Raw genomic sequence first — 23,276 nt, 5'->3', positions numbered from 1 at the left:
TTTGAATTTTGTATATGTTCACTTTGTTTTATTTATTCTTTTTAATGTTATTTTTATTTAAGAAGTCAGCAGTGCAGTAAAAACAAGTGCAAAGTCCAAGCTTTTGTTATCTGACGTGCTGAAATCCAGTGTGTGAATGTGTGTGTGAATGGGTGAATGACTGACTGTAGTGTGAAGCGCTTTGGGGACTAGAAAAGCACTATACAAATGCAGGCCATTTACCATTTAATATACTTTAAATTATTTATGTTGTAGCACATACATCACTTTCATTTAATTATTTTGTAATGACTATCAAGTGACAAAAGTCTTTAGGTCACAGTTTTGGGTATTTTCTAAAACTTTCCACTCATTCAGGAAAATTATGCGTGTATTAAAAATGTTATGTATTTAAACAATTATAACCTGTTACTGTAATGTAAATAATAAATTATAATAAAATAACATCATCCTCATATAGCATTTTCTGTTGTCAGCACAAACAAGGTCAGTGAGAAAGATAAATAGCTCCATGTAGCATTATTATCATTATTATCACTTTGACCATCAGGTGAATTCTTGACCTTTAAGGAGAGGTCAGAAGTCATGTGATATTTTAAATCTTTTTATATGTATTTCTATGTATTGTTGATGCACATTGTGCTTCTAAGACTCATAGTTTATAAGTTATAAGAGGTTTTTGACCAATAAATCATTAAGTGGAATTTGAAGATTTTGTTTGCCTCCAGCTCTTTTGGAAGGACACCAGGACATTAACTAAACCAGCTGAAAGACATATTCTCTCCAGCGTATCCTGGTTCTGCTTGGGGGCCTCCTCCTGCTAGGATATGCCCAAATCAGCTCACCATGTAGGCATCATCAGCAAACTGAAAAATGGTTCCTTTTGGGGCGTAGATTGTCACCTTATTGCATCAGAGGGGTTTGTGATACTTGACAGCTCCCATGAGCTGTGTTGTCAAAAGCAATTTGTCTCTGGTAGGCTCTCCTAAGGGAAACTCCACCAGGACTTCACATGGCCTTAAGTGAAGCACAGGAGCCCATCTTTATGGGGGCCCTCTTCCCACAGAAGGCTAGGTGCTATGTGGATCAGGCAGTGGCCCTTATCCTGTGTTGTCCAGGATCCAAAACTGGTTCCAGGGCAGCAAACCATCAACTTTTCCAATTGTTCTTGGTCAAATTACTTTTGAAGCTTCCTTTATTTTGGGTTCTATATAAAATAGTCTAATCAGTTCTCAGTAGAAAATCTGTTGGGGTTGTAAAATTGTGCTTTAATTTCTCTATGTAAACAAATAAACCTCCATCATATTATAATTTATTAGACAATTCTTTAAAATATTGTATGGTTTTAATTTTTTTTCTGTCTGTTGATTAATGTAGGGTCGTCTTCTTCTTGCACAGAAATGATGAAGCTGGAAGCCAAAAGGGACCCTGCACATTTCTCTAAAAAGAGGCTAATCCAGCCATGGAAATAAGCCAGTAATAAGAATAAGTTTTGGGGATGCCAAATTGTGGAAAATCCTTCTTCTTTACAGCCCTTTTGTTTTCAAATTCATAAGTGAGACCACCTGCAGTGCTCTCTTAAACACCTACCAGAAATCTGGATCAAAATCTGTTTGTCAAATCGCTTGAGATTTACAACAGCAGACTTCAACGATGATCTGTACAAGATCATAAATGGCTGTTTATTATTTATAAAAAACACATATTATTGGTTCACCAACATTTTTAACTGCATTTCATTTTAGTCATGATAACAGCTGATCAAAACTGTCCCTGAACTTACAAATGTCTTCAGGTTAATGGATAACATAACACGTCTGCAATTTACACCAGGTGAAATAAATGAAAGCAGAACTGATCTGATTTCTCACTTTCTTTCCACGCGACTTTCCTGTGAATCAGAGCTGCAGAACTGCCACACTGAGTCACAGAGGGTTAAAGAGAGGGCGGAGCTGTGGTCATGTGCCGTCAATAAGGACAAAAGAGTGAAGAGTTCTCACTCTGCTCCTGCTAAAAGAAAAAAAGTTTGCAGTAGTGCAATGGTGAGTCACGTCGACTGATTCGCTGACGCAAAGACATTCCTGGGCACACAAACTTGTTACAGCACAGCACATTTATTTTGTGCATGCAAAAAAAACCCCGAAATTACAAATTTACCTTCATATAAAACTGCTTTACACCTTCATTTAGACACGTAAATGGCAAAGTCTCCAAGACAACCATACATTTTACAACACTTTTGATTAGTTTGATTAGTCTAATTCGCTTCATCAACATACAAAAGACAATAACTTGTATCTCAAGACTGAGTTAAATACATTATAATTTCAGTGCTATGATTTAAAAACATGTTTTCAGTGAATGGAAGTCTTTTCACTGTGTGTTGTTTGATTTTTACATCAGTTTTTTTTTAGAATAAATAGCTAAAAAAGACAGTCTTTGTCACTTTGAATAACAAATTGGGGTACTACATTTTAGTTCTGCATTCATTCTTTTCTGTCATGTTAGTCATATTTCTGATTACTCATAAATAAAATAATAAAATAACATAATCTGCATGTCAGCGCTGCTTTTTGATGGCAAGTGTTACACATTCCGCAGGTGCAATGTGAACGACACTTGAAGCCTGAAGAAGTGACCTTTGCCAGTTTATGCTGTGGTGCAATATGTGGAATCGTTGTGTGCATGCTCATTTTTTAATCTTGTTGACACAAATTTAACTGTCACCACTTAATAGTCCCCCCCGGCTACAAACTTAGTGTGGTTCATGTAGACTGGTCACATCTGCCAAGCTGATCAAGTCCATGGGTGAGACCAGCAAAACCATTGCATGCACATGTATGCTAAAATGTATGGATTACAGAGGATGGAGAAAATCCCTCAAAACCCTCAACAGTAACGAACAACATCATTACTTCCTTATGATTCAACCTTAGATCTGGAAATATCTTAAATTTACATATATTTTAACACCGATGCAGGGTGCAGTTTAGCACTGTTTCATCACAGCAAAAACAACTTCCTGGTTTAAACCACCTGGCCATTTGGGGCCTTTCGGAGTTAGTTTGCATGCTCTCCTTGTGGCTGCACGCGTTTTCTACAGTTTCCTTATACTGTCCAAACATACATGCAGATTAACTGTCTCTAGTTGGGTTTTTGAGAGTGTATAATTATCTGTCTCTCTGTATTAGCCCTGTGATGAACTGCTTACCTGCCCAAGGTGCACCCCACCTTTTGCCCTATATCATCTAGAACAGGCTCCTCCTGCAACCCCTAACTGCACAAGTATTTAAGAAGGGTGGGTGGATGGATGGATGTGGAATGCTTGTACACCCCACAGCAAAAGTAACACTGCATTGAGTTATTAATGACTTCTCTGCAATTTGGAAATTTTGCAAAGCCACCTGGTGAGCTGGGTTGGCCGCTTTGGCAGGCCGATCTTGGCCTTTGACACCCTTGGTTTAGTCTATTACACCAGTACACATTAACGTTTAATTTATCTGTGTTTATCCTTTATGAAATGATAAACGCAGTCCAAAGTTTTGCTTAATTGAATCTTTTAGATTTTTTCTAGACTTGAAATGTATTGAGAAAAAAACACACAGATCAGTGTTTCGGAAATTATTAGAAGTGATTTATTATTTATTTATCGTTTATGAAGGCAAGACTCATTCAGTTTGAAGAACCCTTTTTTAAGTTCTGCATGCTGACAGCGCTTTTCTTCAGGGCGGAGTGGCTCATCCTCTCAGTCGAAGATCTTTGTAGCTCCCTGATTAATGTTCAGAGGATTGCTGACTTTTTCCAGGCTTCAAACTGAGTTACCGGCTTCTGTGTGAGACACAAAATGTCCTTACAGTCTGTCGGGAGACAGCAGGATGGATTTATATCTTGTTTACTTTAGTAGACATACACCATTTCTCAGGTTTCTGGGATTTTTTGACCAAAAGCGACCGAAACTTCGGTGCTTGTTCAACTTCTGGGAGCTAAGCAGCTGTTTGGCTTAACCGGTTAACTTGTCATAATACTAGTAATAATAATAATGGATAATAGCGGCGAAGTCTCCAACGACATTCGGACTGTTTACGCTGCTGTTTCCAGAGAACCAAACTCTGACCTGAAGAATGGACAGCTTTTCAAACTTTACAAGAGGAGGTGGTTTGTGCTGCTGGTGTTGTGTCTCCTAAACTGCTCCAACGCAACGGTGAGTCTGTGAAAGGTGAAACCAGGTGTGTTTATGAATACAGGTAGACACGGGACATGTGGTGTTCCCCCTATATGTTTGTTTGACTTGGTATAACTCCCCGGTGGTGATGTTAGTGTTAAGCAGGGTGTGCTGAGCTCCTCCCGCAATCGTTCTCCTACTTCCTGCTTCCACGGGACTCCTCTTCCCTATGGGAGCTATTGTTCCGAGGAACAGGTGTCCCCACTTCCCGTTTAAGGCCCTCAGGCCATAGAGTCATTCCGTGGCTGATAAATAAGGCTGATAAGCAAACAAGATGTAAATCTGTGCAACAGGGCTGACAAGTACAGTGTGCCAGAGGCGGAGCTAAAAGGGACACATGGGGTGGCGCTTACATCCTTTTGTACCCCCACCCCAACCACACGTCAATGCAACCATGGATAAAGGACTAATCAGATGCTCAAAACACTTCAACGGCTTCATTTAGTCTTGCATGGTAATTAAAGGGGAATTTGAAAATGTTAATCATGTTTTCAGTAATTAAATGTTGCATAACGCCCTTTTTCCTTTAATTTAAGCATCCACATATCTGTGCAGAGTGTACACCTGAAACTTATGTTACAGACCCTGACCAGTGCATTTATATGTGTTAGAAAAATGTTTGCTCCCATGTTTCTATTTTCATTATATCATGTTTTCCCTATATGATGACAGTGGAGATGAGAATTGATGATATGTTATGGTATCTATAGAAAATCTGATAAAATGAAACTAGGAATCCTAATACTCCCTAACATTATTTATTTCATTTTCTTAACTTTATTAATTAATTATTGTCCCTAATAAGACAAATAATAAAGAAAAGAACAGCAACAAACTAGAGAAGGAGCCTGTGAGTCAAGGTGCAGGGTGCGATATCACAGTTTGTTTTTAAAGTAGGGAAGATGGAAAATCTGTAATTGCATTAAGAATTAATTTTACAACCTTGTCTGGTGTTTTATTCCACGACATAACAACAGCTGTGACTCAGACTACCTTAGTGGGTTTATTGTGGGAAGTGAGTTTTTACTCAGCGTGTCAGCGAAGTTTCCACAGTGACAGAAAAGTGAAAGCAGTTAGCGGTTGTTGTCTTCCTGCAGTCATTCATAAAGTGTGCACATAAGCTGTGGCTTCCCTAAAGCAGGTACTGAAAGAGAAGTGATCTGTAAGCCTGACGGAGCTGCTGTTGGAGTCTTTACAGAGTTAACAGGTGAACATTTCTGCCCACGGTGTCATGACAAAGAATAGAGTTTGTTGCTTAAGAGCTTACTAGAATGATCAAATATCAACGTGCTGGGCCTGCAAAGTAAGTCCCTTTTAAGTTAAAGTTCAAATTATATTAATAATAATACTTAGAAAACAGAAGGTCATAAACCAGTTCTTCTAATGCAGTTTATTTCTGTTTGTTAGTTTATTCTAACAGACCTTAAAAGGTGCTACAAACATGGAAAAACATAATCCCAAGTCATGAATAATCACAAATCTAAGCAATTTTATTTTATCATCTAACAGTTTTTACAAATTGCAGATAAAAAATTTGTTAACATATTTAAATTAAAACATTTTAAATATTGAAATTAAAGTTTCACTTGTGACAAGATTGCATTAACTGTAATCTCTGCAGATAATTTAGGATTTTTCATTTTTAGCGTGTTAGCATCGCATGTTGCCTAGAGGTAGGAATCACCATACATCCCACGATACGATATTATCACAATACTTAACGCACGATATGATATTATTGCAATTTTTTAAAAATATTTTGCGATATTCAGATTCTGTACATAAAGGTAAACGTTATCAATATTCATTTTATCTAATATCAAAGTCTGCACTCAGTCTTTCTCTCATTTCAGTCAGTTTTATTGTTGACAAACTGAACGGTTTGTATTACAGTCTAGTCCAACTTAACTGAATGCAACCATCTGGTACAATTATAGCTATTCTGAACTATGCAATTTATGAAAACTATGCAGCCCCTTCAGCAACTGAAGAATTTGAAAGTCAATGAAAACAAAATATAATTTTACATTAAATAAAAAAGTTTTAAACTTAATTAAAATAAAACATGTCTTAAATTAAAATAAGTAAACTGTCATGTTTATTGCTGCCAAAAAAAAGTTAAACACATTTGGACAGTGAAGGAATGTCAGGATTCTTGCTGAGAAAAAGGATCAACATGCTCTGAAGTCAGAGCACAAAAACTTTTTTGTAACAAAATATCGATTTCTCCTGTCCCTGTATCGATACATTATTAGCAAACAAAATATCACGATACTACACAGTATCGATTTTTTTCCCCCACCCCTAATGTTGCCTACAGTTATTGTGCACGCCTTGATGCTTTTTAGGTGTCTGAGTCTGCATGAAATCTAATTTTAGCACAGTTTGAAACATGGACGCGTGTGGGATTGAGAGGAAGCGATACTCTGATCTGATACGACCTGTGAAATAACAAAACAGGGGCATGTGTGAAAACCGTTTCTAGAAGCATTCCTCCCTGCTGGGGACAAGACTAGCATTGTGTGTTCAAATCAGCTGACCAGCTCCCGCCAGCTCGGCATGAATTAGGATTTGTTCACCGTCCACACAATAGAGGACAGGACTGGTACTGCCTTTGTGGTCTCGGTGTAGAGTTTACAGGTCAAATTCATTCAGTTTGTTTGTGCATCAGGCCAAAAATACACACATACACATGTGCTGCCTGTTTCCAGGTGAATTATAGGTTATATGTGTAGTAAAAAAAAAAAAATCATGGATACGTTCCTTTTTAAACATGTTTAAATAAGAGTGACATTGGATTCTGTCTGAAAAGGTGTTACACACACGGATAATTTAAACCTTTTAAGCAATAGAAGTATAAACATGTCCTGGTTTGTCCTGAGAAGCTACAATTATTAAGTATTTTATATGTTTGTCATGAAAATACAAATTCAGGTTAGATTCGAGATATTTCAGCTATTTTTAGTGCACTTTTTAGTTGCTCTACACGAAAATCATCAGTTACAGTGACAACATGGTGATGTTTATCAGGTACAATTCTTGTCATGTAACACGGTGTCTGGCAAAATCTCAGCGGGAGTGTGGGTAGCTCCTACTGCTTAGTACGTGTGCACATTAAAGTTTCAGCTTCTTCTTCTTCTGCAGATAAATTCACATTCAAGACTTTTCACAGTAAAGCCCTACTTTAAAAAAAAGTCTGGAGGAGTTTATTAGCAGAGAAATGCAATCGCAGCAGCAATTTTAAATAATCAAAGATGTCATTATTATGTGAATACATAAAGCTCCTACATTTACAATGAGTTTATTTATTACATTTATTACATTGGTTTACTATCTAGCAGGAGAGCAGCTGTTGTTTCCTTTTTGTCAGCACAGCATGTGGTTTTAGTCGTAGCTTATAACCGGCTTACACAACCGCAGCTCTTTTTTTTTTTTTTTTTTTTTTTTTTTTTGGAAGTATTTTTCATCCATGAGGATTTTCCCACTCATGTCTCTGCTTTTGATCGACAGCAAAACTGCAAAGACTAATATAATTTACCTACTTTGCATTCAACTAGAAGTTACAAACCTCAGGTCTTCACTCAGTTCCTTGGACTTTCCCATTGTTCTGAGTGTTGGTCAATCCCATAAGTGTTGTCAAAAAAGTAGAGAAAATAGAAACTACCAGTTGAAGTCAATTGTTAAGTTCAAGTTAAACGAAATTGTAAAACCTTCAGCACCACTTATTAAAAGATTTGAGTGAGTATAAGTGTATATGTGAGCCTGTGTAGATTAGAGAAAATCCAAAATAAATTCAAACTTGTGCACCAAGTTCATAATTTTTTAAAGCCATCAAATATGCTGTAGAATCATTTCATCCTGGAAAAAGAACAGTTCAGAGAAATCACTGACAGCCCAAAATGAACATGACATGCATGCCCATGATGGGTGCATATATAACCTTCTCACCACAAATGTAAGTGCTTCAACATTGTTCTTGAATAAATGTTGTAGGCCTCTATTGATAAACTCACTCTTATTCATCCACAATCAAGGTGAAATATGAGAGAATTTTCTAAAGGCTGAAGTCTTTTTGTTGAACATGTCTTTTCACCAGCTCAGCACAGCATTGTAGCTTTGTCCAGCTTGTAGAGTATGATGAAAGTGTCCTATTATTTCCTGTCTCATGCATGCTAAGTGGTGTCATGTGAGGGCAGACACATGACACTAGGAACATAAGCAACAGAAATCATCTCCTTCTCATGTGAGATGAGCATGTCTTGTCACTTCCTTTCTTTTTCTAAAGTTGTGTCCAGATCACAAGACTAAAACAGGCTCCAGGAATCTGATCACTAAAGTGCACCTGCTTTAGGAGGAGTGACCACTAAGATGATGTACTGAAATAGGGATGCTTTGTATATGTCATGTAATCGATGATGTCTAACAGAGTGGTTGTTAAATATCCACCTAAATGATTTGTACCTGACTGGCACTGTGATAAAGCACTTTAGTGTAATTATTCTCCACCTGCACAAAACTAAGCTGACAGCACTGAATGGAAAGCAGCTTCTGAAATATCCATGTTGGCACGCTGCTGAAGTAAACCTTCGGTTTTACCTTTTTTGACAGAGCTGACATTTTAAATTGCTGGCTAGAGTCACTGCAAACCTTTACACAATGCAGATTTACAAAAGGTCGTTCAGGCTTTGCCCCGTCTGCTGTGGTTTTTCTACGGTGGATCTAAACACGCAGCCTGGTCTCATATGCCATACTTATCATATATCAATATATAGAAATGCACTGATCATATTTATATCAGGAATACAGCCAGATCTATCAGGTCTAATGTATTATCAGTTATATTTACTCCTTAATTTCTTTAAGTATATATGTATTTTTATACACTTCTTTTATTTAAGTGATTTTGTATTGTTGTCCTCATATAAAAAAATAAAATTATTATTTTATTTCCCTGAAATGTTGCCCTGCCACATTTAGTTTGTACACTTTGTATAAACGTCAGCCATTATTGTGCATTTTTTTTGTCCTTTTAATATTTTGTACAAAATCTGAATGCATTGGACCTCCCGCACTCTCACTATATATATATATATATATATATATATATATATATATATATATATATATATATATATATATATATATATATATATATATATATATATATATATATATATATATACACACGTACGTGTGTGTGTGTGTGTATATATATATATATATATATATATATATACACACGTGTGTGTGTGTGTGTGTGTATATATATATATATATATATATATATACACACGTACGTGTGTGTGTGTATATATATATATATATATACACACGTACGTGTGTGTGTGTGTGTATATATATATATATATATATATATATATATAATATACACGTACGTGTGTGTGTGTGTGTGTATATATATATATATATATATATATATATATATATATATATATATATATATATATATATATATATATATATATATATATATATATATATATATATATATATATATATATATATATACACATACACACGTACGTGTGTGTGTGTGTGTAGCTTTCCATACTTAAAAAAAAAAAAAAAAAAAATCTTGGTGTCTCCTCAGATATGGCTTACCTTTGCACCAGTGGCGAACCAGTCTGCCCAGTACCTGAAAGTTACTCTGGACGAGATCAACTGGCTATCACTGGTCTACATGGTGGTGGCCATACCGCTCAGCTTTGCAACCACTTGGATGCTGGATACTCTTGGACTGAGGATAACGGTACCAACTGCTTGGTTTTTTTTGTTAATATTATATGTTTTAGTATGAGATGGTAAACCTCAGAGCACAGTGTGAGGTTTATTCTAAACTCTAGAACACAAAGTTTTAAGTGAGTAGTGAATGATTTTAGAAGAGAGAAGAAACCTTCCAGGGGAGGATTTTAATGGTTTAGAGCTAGTGCTGTATGCGTGCATATAAACATAGGCTTGATGGAAATGGGTACAAGTTAAAAATGAATGAAGCCTGAGATATGGCCATTATATGCTCCTTTCATCCTGGAGTCATCTCCCAGGAAAAATGCTGTACAGGAAATTGTCCTGCAAATTTGATTTGTTTAAAGTAAACAGAAGATGAAGTGAACTGATAAACGCAGCAGTCAGACCGGATTCAGCTTCCCAATAACCAGTTCAACCAGCCATAGGAGAGGGAGAGGAGGCGGATGACCTCTGAGTCAGGAAAAATGGATCGCTACCTCCAATAAGCACGCAGGCCATTGGCAGCAGTAATGTTTGTTAGCATGTCTGATAACGAGATTATGCAGAAACTGCAGGAAACTTTGGAGATGAGGTGTTCATGAAGGAATTTATTCTTTTTCTCTGAATCTAGTGACACATAATACAGAGTAGGTGACCTGCGACTGAGCACCAGTGAGTGCAATGACTCTGACACCGGTTAGTTATAGTGGCATGATTAATAAAACTATGAGTAATTGAAAATGTTGTGGACTGCTGTTTTTAGCCCAGAAGGCATGCAAACCCCTACCATTTATATTTGTCACTTCACCCACATGACATCCTGTCCCACCTGCTTCTGACCACACCATGCAAGCTAGTTTTACTTCGTGAATCTGAGATTAATTGCACCTTTTTAAAGATGAAGACCTCCCACTGTCTTGGACTGATCTTTGAGAAGACCTTCTGAAACTGTCTGACAGTTATTTCACTCCCAGATATGAAGGGATTTTCTCGTAAACTTTCACCCTTCTGTCCTCTGACTGTCACAGCTGATCCTGGGTGCCTGGCTGAACATGCTCGGAGCCGTGCTGCGGTTCCTCGGCACGCTTCCGGGTGAGAGTTTTAAAATCCAGTACCCGATAGTGATGTTGGGACAGACCCTCGGCGCCTTGGCTCAGCCCCTCATCGTTTTCGCTCCCACCAAGCTGGCAGCCCTGTGGTTCCCCGACCATCAGCGGGCCACAGCTAACATGATCGCCTCGATGGGTGAGCGATTTTACCTTTCACACCTTCAGTACAGCATCTACAAACCTGTGCAGATGTTCTGCTGTGTGTTAGTCATGTGCATGTCAAACAACAAAGGAGCAATACTCTTTTTATTTTATTTTTATGCCAAAAAAAAAAAGTCTGTTATGGCAGTTTTAATTAAGGAGTTCACAGAATTTGTCTTTTGAAGCATTTTTAAGTTTATACTTTCAGGCAAATTCACAAAAAAAAAAAAAATTCAAATATTTTTGAATTTGATAAATAAATGTAGACTTTTTTCCAAAGTTAGTTTGAAATTCTAGAGTGTAAATAAAGCCAGTGAAAAGGAAACAGACAGAGATATAAGGTATAGAAATATAAAGGATAATAGTCTGTACAAAGATGGAGGTTTAATTAGAAACCACTTTATTTTTATGTTTCTCTCCATGTTGGTTTTCTGGAATAAAAATGACCAGTTTTGATGATGGATCGGCATAAATTGAATGACTGCATCAAACTGATAAATACCTGTTAAAAATGCTGAGTAACAATCTAATCTAATCTTCTTGGATGCTTAAAATAACTACCAAAAAAACATCAATCAAAGCAGCCAAACACCAAACTTTGAGCCTTTTTGAACCAAACCCTGGCTACAGCTGTTATGAAGCTGGAAGTTATCTATGAAGGTCAGATCTTTAACACTGGAGTCTGTGGGCACTGAGTTGTGGCTCCTGATTGTGGTGGTTCTAGTGTTCTTGTGTAACATTTGGGCAAACTATGGCCCGAGGGCCAGAACCGGGCTGTGGACATCTCAGTCTGGGCTCTAATGTTCACAAAGCAAAACTAAACAACCTCAACCCTCGTGTGTTTTCTGCAATGAGATAAATGCATTTGCTCTAGTGGTAAATACATATAAATGAAACCTTCATACAGCATTTAAATGGATTGCTTTATGTTACAGCACAGCATATAGACAGAAAAAAGTCTAGATTTCCTCATAGAAAGTTCTAGGACCTGTTCTAACTTGTTGGGTGATAATTTTTCATCATTAACACTTTTACTTTTCACATGATTTATTCCTGAGGGAATATTTTTTCCAGCTTTCATGGAATTTCTTGACAGCAGGAACAACAGAGCTAATTTTTTCTTTGTTGGCCACCTGCTAACTGGGCAGTTTTAGAAATGTGAGGGCTGCTGATGGTGGGCTTTTACCCCTCACCTGTAAACGGCCGATGGGGTAATGTTGTGATGCGGGCAGGACACCCAAGTTTGTAACTGCGATAACTCAACATAACTCTTGTGAATGCATGAACTTGAGAACAAGGCTACGTAACATTCTAGCCACCACCACCACCATTTTTTATTTTTATTTATTTATTTATTTTTAAAATTTAACATGCGATAAATAGAAAATGCACAATTAAGGACAGGGAGACTTGAGAGCTGTGGCTTTAACCAAAAGTTGTCATGTTTCTTAATCCTTTTGGAGTTTTAATGGGTAAAACTACTGTAGTTAAATAAAGGCTGGTTTGATCATCATGGTCATTCTTATTTTTTGCGTTATGCTTATGCTCCCTGAAGGTTTGCTTACAAAGCGCTTTCATTTTAGCATGTCAGCAAACTCCTGTGTGGACGCAGCTGTTACATTATTAAAATGACTGCTAACAAGGTCTATTGATATGTATGCCTGTTAAAGACATTAAAATGGGAAGCTGATGTTAAAGGGTGATTAAAGGTCAGATATGTTGCTCAGATGTTGTGTTGTGAATGAAACGGGGAACAGAAAGTGATCTAGGACAGCAGTAAAACTCCACTTCTCTTTTTTTGTCCTCAGCTAATCCCCTGGGAATCCTCCTCGCTAACATCATCTCTCCTGTGATGGCTGAAACATCTGCACAGATCCCAAAGCTGGTGAGTTTAACAAAGAAACCTTTGGTGTTCAGAAAGCAGAGTAGTCTGTGATGCTTATAATAAATGAGAACACCAGTAATCGGACAACCGGGTTTGGCTGTTTCATAAAAAGATTTGTGAGTGTGAAGGACATTGGTGGTTGTGACAGATCCCCAGAATATTACAGGACAAGTGCTCCAATACACTGATTAGCCACAACATTCAAACCAACAGCACAATGTTTCGCCTGCCATAATGTTTGTGCATCAGGCCCAGATCCTACAGGACAAGACAATGCTGTGTTATGTGCATTACACAGAGAGACTCCTGTCCTCGGGGAGTGCTATTTTTATTTTATTTATTTTTTAACCCAGATCTACACTGTATATTAAAGATGATGGAAGCTCCTAACATCCACTCAGACAACAGAAAGTCAATGATGGCAACTTCAAATGACGATGATTAACATAACTGCCGGCGAGTGGGCGGGTCCTGATTTACATTTTTCTCAGCTTTGAGGCGAGCAAATTGAAGTGACTACTGATATATATATATATATATATATAAGCAGGTGGCAGTTACATTAGGCAACCAGAGCGTGGATTATGCACTATAGCCAGCAGGGGGCATGTCCTCTAGTCTAGCCAGGTTATTTTATAGGTTATTATAGTTTGTAGTTACACACGGCTGCTCCTTCTGTAAATTTAAGTCAAAGCAGGCATTAAACGGGGTAGCTTTATTGTTGTGATTCATGAATCGTTACCATAGAAGCGTAAACCACTCTTCAGTTTCTCAGATCAAAACTTGGATGGCAATGGCTAAAACGCTCAGCTCGAGTCATCAAAAATGCGAAATGTCCATCATTTATATACAGTTTGTGTCCCAAGCATAAAATTGTATTAATAGAAAATGATTAATGTTATTCATTTCACCTGTCACTGCTTTTAATGTTGTGGCTTGTCAGTGTACATAAAACTGAAATATGGCTCTGGTCACCTCGGCTGCTAACGATGATAAATGGTGTTTGATTTAAGCTGCAGTCACCCATTTATCATCACAATATTTGTTTTTCCTTTTCTTTCGCTAACCCTTCTTGACTGGTAACTGTCTGGTATGGGCGAAATTATTAAAACCTTTAAAAAGCTCTTGTTTTGGATTTAGGTGATTGCTACAGAGAACTGTGTGACTGCACCTTCTCACCCTGCACTCTGCCTCTGATCTCCTCACCTTCTAATGATGATAAATTGTGTCAGATAAGGTGCAATCACCCATTATTCTTTACGTTATGTGTGTTTCTCTCCTCTTCCAGCTTCTAGCCTATGCAATACCGACATGCATCATCTGTGTCCTAGCAACAGTGGGGATACGCAGCAGTGCCCCCCCGACGCCGCCCTCAGCCAGCGCAGAGACCTCCAACTCAGAGCCGTTTGTACAAGGGATCAAGCTGGTAAGAAAACACAAAGCAGAAAAACACTTCTAAACATTTGAGTGCAAACAGAGCCTGAGGTGTGTCATCGAGCCATATTTACTGATTTCCTGGTTAACTGATATTTCAGTTATTCTAATCTCTGAAACTGAAGATTCATTTGGCTTTAGAGTGAATTTCAGTTCACAGTTCTGTTCAGTTCTGGCCCTCAACTTTACTGTTGTTTCACACTTTGGATCTGTTATTAGTGTGGTCAAAACTGGCCTAGTATCATGAATAACAAACTAAAGACCTCTGCTTCCTGTGAGCCTAACCATGGAGGGGTGTTTAAGATGTTTTTAGACATATCCTACAACTGTTAAGCTAGTCCTGCCTGTAATTATCTTACTGTTACAGTTAGTCAGTATTTAAGCAGATAAAAACAACGTGAAAAGGTTAAGAGTTGAATTAAAGATATTAAAAAAACACAATCCAGGTAAATGTTATAACTTCAGCTGCTCGGCTGATTTATTTCTGGTGAAAATGTAGCTTCATGTGAGATTTTTTTCTTTTTTTGCTGTAAGCGATTATGAATTTTAAAAACTCAAATGTCTAAAATATTTAATTACATAACTATATAATATTCTTTCCATACACATGTTTAGAATAGACAGCGATTATAAGTGATCATTAGCCTGTTCTGCATCTCCGTCTGATGGTTTAACCCCACCACCACTCCAGCATCCACCTGCATGCTCCTGCAGTGTAATTACTCCCCTTAATTGTCATTTTTGTACAGAGTGACGGCAAACTGGAGTTATATTATTCTTTAATCTAAAATGTCGAAACCAATCAAACAAGCTCCTAAATGACGTGACAACAAAACCTGAGGTATCTACCTCTGTCATTACTGGTACACTTCAGCAAATGTAATGATAAACTCGGATAAAGCAAATTTTGCTTTTTTGATACCTTTTTTAAAAATTTCTATTTAATTTGATTTATATAACACCAAACACAACAGCACTCACCTCAAGGAGTAGTATGTCATAAAGTAAAGAACCTTCAATAACAGCAAGAAAACCCAAACAATCAAACACCCTCCTTTGGGTGAGCTCTTGGCAACAGTGGGAAGGAAAAACTCCCTTTTAACAGGAAGAAACCTGCAGCAGAACCAGGCTCAGGGAGGGGCAGGGCCATCTGCCGTGACTGGTTGGAGGTGATAACACAAAATAAATTCATAGAAAAACTCATAATTTAGTTTATTTTCTTAATTTATGTAGCACTAATAACAGTAGCCAACAATCAGACTATTCCACATGAGCAAACACCTAGGAGCTTAGCGATAGCGGAGAGGAAGAGCCCCATTTTAACAGGAAGAGACCTTCAGCAGAAACCAGGCTTGGGGAGGGGGTTGGCATCTGCATCTAAGAGGAGCATGGAGAGACCACGAACAACAAACTCAACAAAATACAAACTGCAGGAGGGAAGACAAAAGTTAATGACCAACACTTGCGGCATCTGACATTGACATAAATAATAAATGATAATGAAAATAACGATCAATTTCAAACCCCACTGACATTTCCAGCAGCAGCAGTGATTTCGCTGACAGTGACATTTGCGAGCGCTCGTCTGGCTGCACTGATGCCGTTTCTTCCTGCAGCGACTGACATTTCCATCGGCAGCAGTGACGTCTCTAACAGAGGCGGCGATGAGTGTCTCTGAAGTGAGGATGTTCTCTCTGCATCCGTGACATTTCCCCCCCAAACGTGCCGCTCATACTTTCCCTGCACCTGCTGTGATTATCTCTCTATACAGTACGCAGCTTTTGTTATTAATGCGAGTTGCACAGTGCTGATTTTAGCATCTTATTTCCCAACAACACAGTTTGTGCGCTATGTCTGCAGGCTCTGCACAAATGTGTTTGCATTACCTGTGCCAGGTGAGCGTGGAGTCGCAGACAGAGTAAACAGCAGCCAGCACGCTGTTGTTTCACCGCTTCATTTCATTTTCTTTGCACATGTTTCCCTTGTTGATGTTGCCGCAGTGCGCTTGTTTTCCCCTGAGGCTTCTCTTACAAATCGTCCGGTCTGTTTCTTCTGTAGTTACTGACGAACAGAGCCTACCTCGTCCTGCTGCTTTGCTTCGGCTCAGGGATCGCCGTTTTCACCTGCTTCTCCACGCTGCTGGATCAGATCCTGTGTGTAAAAGGATACACCAACGTAAGTATATGCCAGGAGAAAGACTCCAAATCAATGTCATCGAAGGATAAATGGAAAAAAAAAAGCAACCCAGACGGTATATTTGAGACTAGATGGTGGTGATGTTACAGCTCTCAAACTGAATAAATTAAGAAAAAGGTTGATGAATGTGTAATTTCTTTGCACAGTAATCTAACATCTTATTGAACGAAGTGAAAGAAAGCTTTTCCCAGTCTTGCATAGATGCTATTTGCTGTAGAAAACATGACTTACAACAGTTATTTACCTACTGAACCTATCAAATCTGACCACTGCAGGACTTTGCTGGGTTGTGCGGCGCCCTCTTCATTGTGTTTGGCATCATCGGCGCCGGTATTCTGGGTCTCTATGTCGACAAAACCAAGAAGTTCATGGAAGCCACAAAGATCAACATGAGCTTCTGTGCTGTGGCGTGCATCGCCTTCTCAGTGGTGAGAACATTCATTTATTACACAAAGAAACGTAGCTGGTCCCTGACTGTTCGTCAGGCCAGGAAGAAGGCTCTGCATTAAGACTTTTGATTGTTACGCTCACTGAGGGGCAAAGGTAGAAAGTAACGAAGTACAAATACCTAGTTACTTTACTTAAATAGAATTTTCAGGTATCTGCACTTCACACGGAGAGAAACGAGAGTGAGGTAACTTAGAGATGGAAAAAGATGTAGGAGGACAGGAGAGGAAGACGAGAGGAAGACGAGAGACGAGAGGTTAGATTTAAAGGCAAGGACTGCTCAGTGGTGTTTGATAAACTGCAGATTTAAAGCTGTGATGTGATGTCTTCATTTGAATTTTTATATAACGTGGAGATATATATATATATATATATATATATATATATATATATATATATATATATATATATATATATATATATATATATATATATATATATATATATATATATATATATATATATATATATATATATATATATATATGAGAGAGCACGATGTTCTTGGTTTTTAAGCATTTTGTGGCTTTATTTGTGAAGCGGTGACATGCTGTCCTCTCACATGCTGTATAGATTTGTTAATTACTTACAGTGATTTTCATGGATACAGCTGTCATTGATTAAGAGTCCTCTTCCAGTTCACACAACTGTTCCCAGGCACAGCATATAAACTAGACTTTGGATGCTACAGATCGGCTAATGTGAGAATGACGTAATACTAGGTACTGTTTATCCTAAAAAAGTCTTGGTCCTGGATCAAATCAAGCGACTGTCAAGTTTATGAAACTATTAAGCCTTTCGTTATGATATGGAGTGTAAACTGTGACCATAAAGATGGGCGCATAGTGAGCAGGAATAATCTATGGCATAAAAACCATTGGACTGATTGATAGATCTCAAAACGGCCATTCGCCACTGAAGCTGGCTCCAAAGGTGAGTCAGTCGCCAGTCTTCTGCTGTTGTTCCGAGTTTTAGAGACTGCTGCAATGGAAATCTAGGAAATTATGGATATTTTCTTTTTCTCCTCTGATTTTGATATTTAATATGAACATTAATGCTGAACTCTTTTCAGCAGGATTGTATTCATTTCACGACAGATTGTAATGATTATTTCTTAATCTAAAGTATTTTTTGTGTGCTGACACACAAACCATGCTGTCAGAAATGTGCGGCAGATTCTTGAAGTTAATTTTTTGTCTATATTAAAACTGGTAAACGCCTCTCGCAGACTAACGTACAGTTTTTTCCAGGCAGACGTTTATATTTGCGTGAAGTGTATGTCAGACAGAAGTTGAGGGCGCTTAAAGGAAATGGAAAGAGTCAGTGTTTGATGTGCAAACACTTTGAAGAGAAGGCTTGTTTGGTCTTTTTATCAGGTTATGCTGACAGCTCTGTTATGTTAATGCAGTGTTTCAGTAAAATACAGCATAAATTAAAATTCTATATCAGGTTATTGAGAGGACATCCACTACATAAAGAAAACTGTCTTCAGACGCGGGATTTATGTGCAGCAGACAGTAACTCAAATAAACACAAATAATTTACTCCATATACTTTCTTAAATGCTCAAAACCCTTCTTCTCCAGTATTATGGACAAAATAATGAACTTTTAAAATGATCGTTAACTGATATAAAAGACAAAAAACAGTGATGTGAAGGTGAAAGTCTCACACCAACTAATGTGTGTTACATAAATTGGAAAAAATAAACTTGAAAGTCAGGAAAATATTATGTTATGAATATAGTGGTCTGTTTTTGTTTTTGTTTTTTTGCCCTCCTTGGAGCTCACATTTTAAATTTTATGGAAAGGCATGTTTTCATCACAGGAAACTGAACTAACATTAGAAAAATCCACTGAGGAGCCACTTTGGTTCATCAGTAAAATGACTCTGGCATATACTCTCACACATTTGCAGGTGTGAGGAAGGGAACAACGAAATGTGTAGCTTATAAATTAAATATAAATATTTAAAAATAATAATAAATACAGCCTGTATGTAAATACATCTAAATGTACAGAGTTGGATATGCATTAAAATTTAGGCACTAGAAGACGAGCGACTGGTATGAATCAATGACTGAATTTAATCAAAGCTCTCCTATAAACACTTGAAAACAAGCTTCGAGAATCTCAGGACTTTATTTGGGTATTTATTCTGAAGCATTAACGGTCAGTGGTCATCAAGAAGGCTGCGTGTCGTCAGTGAGAGGTGATGAAAAGTTTTAAAAAGCTTTTTCCCCTCACAGGTTTTAATTAGTCTCCCACTGACTCTCACTTCTAATGTGTCTGACTTAATAGAAAGAAATTAAAAAGCTGTGGGTGCCAGCGAGCCCCAAAATAAACAAGTCTGTAGTTTATTGATTGTAAACGCAGTTAAACAACCCCTGTTTAAATACACGAGGGTGGCAGAATATTAAGAACGCTCGAGAGTGACCAAGAGTGGCCATCCAGTATTATAGTAAACCTTCACCTGAGTGTTAAAACAAAAAGACTCAGGTGACTCTGTTGATGTACTTTAATATGTGGAAAAAACATATATTATATTGTATCAAAGCCTAAAAGACCCCCTTTCTTTCTGGTCCCGGCCTCTCAGGTGTCTCTGATGCCGCAGCAGAAAGTCGCCGTGGCCGCCGTCTGCTCTTTCTTCGGCTTTTTCGGTTTTTCCATCTACCCGGTTGCCATGGAGCTGTCGGTGGAGTGTTCGTATCCCGTTGGAGAGGCCACGTCAGCTGGACTCGTCTTTGTATCGGGGTACTAATGTCTGAGCAACACATACTTATGGTTTTATCTCATTTTTTAATGAGAGTTCTTGCAAAATTCTGCTGTAAATTATCCTGAAGATCGTAAAACCACTTCAGAGACAATATGAGGAATGTATTTATCATCTAATTGTGTCTTAAAGTCTTATTAAAGAATGGGGGGGAACTAAATTTTCACTAAATCTTCAAACGATGCACAGAGTCATCTTAGAAAATCTTTGTCTAGTTTTTTTTTGGCTTTAATTTTGCAGGAGATTGCTTACTGTAAAAATCAGCTGCTTAGCTGACATCATAACAAATGGCTTTCATATTTGTGCTGTCACCTGCAAAATGTTTTGGGTCACTGTTGTGGGTGTTTCAGTAAAATGTAGCCTGACGTCACCTGGAGATGCACTCAAAGGCTTTCAGCTTTTCATGACCCATTTAAAAAGTTTGTGCTGATGTTGACAGATCATGTTATATCAGGTGTGCCTGTAGTCGACCATGTGCCTCAGAGATTAGATAGTAAATAGAAAAATGTGAAGTTGCATTACTGAGACTGATGTGACCGTTTTCTTCTTCCAGACAGGTTCAGTCGGTTGTCTACATCGTCCTCCTTCAAGCTCTGACCACACGGCTCGCAGACTCTCCCCTGTCCACCTGCGGGGAAGCAGCCTTGAGCTGGAAGGGTAGGTCGCATGATGTTACATCAAACCTCTGTCTGCTGCTGGTCGGTTTAAAGTTTATTGATGTGCATTAGTTTAATCTGAGGTCCGTGCTGGATAGAGTCGGTCCCAAACTCTTTCATGGCATGCATTTCTAATTTCTCTTTGCTATTTGGGCTGATTGCGACCTGATGAATGTACAAACAAAGAATTACCTGATTTTGGTTTTTTGTTTTTGGGGTTTTTTTTTGGGTTTTTTTGTTTTTTTGTTTTGTACCTGATTTTGGTTTCTGAGAAAAATGAGATCCACATATGAGGACATTCGCTTGTACACAAGAAGCCTCCATGAAAGTGGAAATGTTTTGTAATAGACGCGTAATGTCTTTGAGGAGAGCGTTTGGACTAAAACTCGACCTTCCTGTCGTCTCCTACCCTCAGTGCCCATGATGGTGATGGCAGGGCTGTGCACTCTGTTCACCTGCTGCTTCCTCGTCTTCTTCAACACCCGCTACAGGCGACTGGAGGCCGAAGAACAAGCGACTTACGGGACCAGAGAGAGCCAGCATCTATACAGGAATGAGCACCCTCCGTGGAGGCATAAAGCTGCTGATAATACAGAGGAAACATGCCACTATGAGTGAGAGCAGAAAGGTACTCGAACAGATGATCTTTTTTTGTTTTGTTTTTGTTTTTTAAATAAAGATGTTTGTGTGTAGTTTGATTAAGTCACAAACTTTTGGTACATTGTTGGATGTAACAAGTAAATAATCCAAATTTCCAATCCTCAAAAAAAAGTTTAAATTATTATTTTCCAGCCACTTTGGCATGTAAATAATCTGTGTCAATACATTAAAATAATTTCCATCTTCTTTTTCTTCTCATAATAATAATAATAATAATAATAATAATAATAATAATAATAATAATAATAATATTATTATTATTATTATTATTATTATTATTATTATTATTATTATTATTATGAGAAGAAAAAGAAGGAAACCATTTTAATACAGGACACTGCACTTTTACTCACTCAGATTTAATATAAAGGTGAAGAAATGTTACCTCAAAATGAAGTTCGTTGTGTACACGGGTACAAAACACCCACCCACACCTGACCAGGTACAGTAGAGTAAATGGTAATGTAAGTTCGGTGCTTTGTTACAAAACCTGCTTTTATGGATTAAGTTAAATTTCACATGTAGACCACATGTGTCAGCATTCATGTATCCACTGTCCTTCAGTGCACTCCACTTTAGTCTTACAGTCTTCCTTTGAACAGCAAACATGTAAAGGTCATAAACTGTGAGTCACATGACTCAGCACACTCGTTCGTGTGCAGATTCATTTTGCCTCTCAGGGACTGACTTTGTGCCGTCAGTCAGCACTCGTGCTGCTTGAAATAACTCCTGATGCCATCCTAGTACAGTGAGAGACTTGACTTTATAGATCGTAGGAAGGAAACTTGCATACATTTTTGAAAAATCACTGTAAAAATCACAAATATTCTCCAGATATCATGTCTTACCTTTACGTGTTAAACGGGTTTTCTGCAGGTTTCTGAAAACTGTTTTTCAAACATGACTACCTGAATGTTGTTAAAAATAAACATAACATCTTTCTACCGCTGTAAACAATAAAATAAGAAAAAACTCCTAAAAAGTGTTTTAACCACTTTAATGCTTTCTTTTTGTAAATGTGTGGCCTTCTTAAGGACTGCAGATGTTTTAAAACCCTTGAATAATGTTGAAACCTCACAGGTGAGACATGTGGGCTTTGTGCAATAAAAGAAAACAGTGTTTCAGCTGTGGGGCACTTTATGACAAAAAACATGTACACAGTAAATAAGAACACTTTTCTAAATCATGTAAATCTTATTTTTTACCATTAAATTTGTTAATCTTTCCTGCTTGAGTTTGTTCATGTTACTGAGTTCAAATTTGATGCTTTCTTTGAGCTAAGAGGCAACAGGACAGGATACTGATGCTTTGCCTCATTTTGTGCAAAGGTTGACAGGACTGTGCAGTTCACACTATGTTTGAGTACCTTGCAGAATCCCATCTCTACAATAAAATTCATTTGATTCATCAAGTTTTATGGCATTAATTCATGCAGTTCTCTTAAAGTCTTACAACAGCTTCTTATTGTTTATTCAGATTCAGCTTTGCAAAACTAAACTGCACTGCCATGTTCTTTTTAGAGACAAGAGGCTGTGTCCTCAAACTCTTCCTAACACGCAATACTTGGATCAGTCTTTGTCTAATTGTACTGTTATCAAATAACATGCTAACAGAGGCCTGTAGAGTCTGAGGAGTCATGAGCTTTCTTGAGTTACTGACTCGGTCTGCTTGCTCCAATCTCTGGGGTGAATTTCTGCTCCTGTGAGGATTGTGGAAATGTCTGAATACACACCCAATTGCTCCAGAGCGGCAAACTGACAAAGCTTCTGCATTTATAGAGGTGCTCAAGCTTGCTGATGATAAATGAAGTGGATTAGATTAGCAGTACCTCTTAGTTCTATGAAAGCAGTAAGGCTGTACTTAAGCACTTAAGCACTAGATGTTGTGTAAATGTTTACTTGTCCTTTTTAGGCATTTATAACAATATTTCAATTTTTATTTACATTGGTATGTTCAGATAACCTCAAACTGGATGCTCCCCCCCCCATTCTGTATTTTCATGAAGACTC

At 37.8% G+C, this 23,276-nt stretch overlaps 1 protein-coding gene across 1 annotated transcript; it reads left to right on the top strand.

Moving 5' to 3' along the window:
• The first annotated feature begins 3,733 nt into the window (after positions 1 to 3,733).
• slc49a3 (solute carrier family 49 member 3) lies at positions 3,734 to 22,678 on the top strand. The gene is made up of 10 exons (XM_082507505.1): positions 3,734 to 4,201; positions 9,834 to 9,992; positions 10,996 to 11,212; positions 13,026 to 13,102; positions 14,391 to 14,528; positions 16,595 to 16,711; positions 17,008 to 17,160; positions 19,775 to 19,932; positions 20,505 to 20,608; positions 21,023 to 22,678. The coding sequence occupies exons 1-10, from the start codon at positions 4,040 to 4,042 to the stop codon at positions 21,223 to 21,225; spliced, it is 1,488 nt and encodes a 495-aa protein (XP_082363631.1). The 5' UTR covers positions 3,734 to 4,039; the 3' UTR covers positions 21,226 to 22,678.
• Positions 22,679 to 23,276: the final 598 nt, after the last annotated feature.

The sequence above is a fragment of the Aulonocara stuartgranti genome, assembly GCF_965226115.1.
Source record: "Aulonocara stuartgranti genome assembly, chromosome: 2".
NCBI classification, from domain to species: Eukaryota; Metazoa; Chordata; class Actinopteri; order Cichliformes; family Cichlidae; genus Aulonocara; species Aulonocara stuartgranti.
Note: the sequence above shows the minus strand (reverse complement) of the source record. Positions and strands in the feature narration are given on the sequence as shown.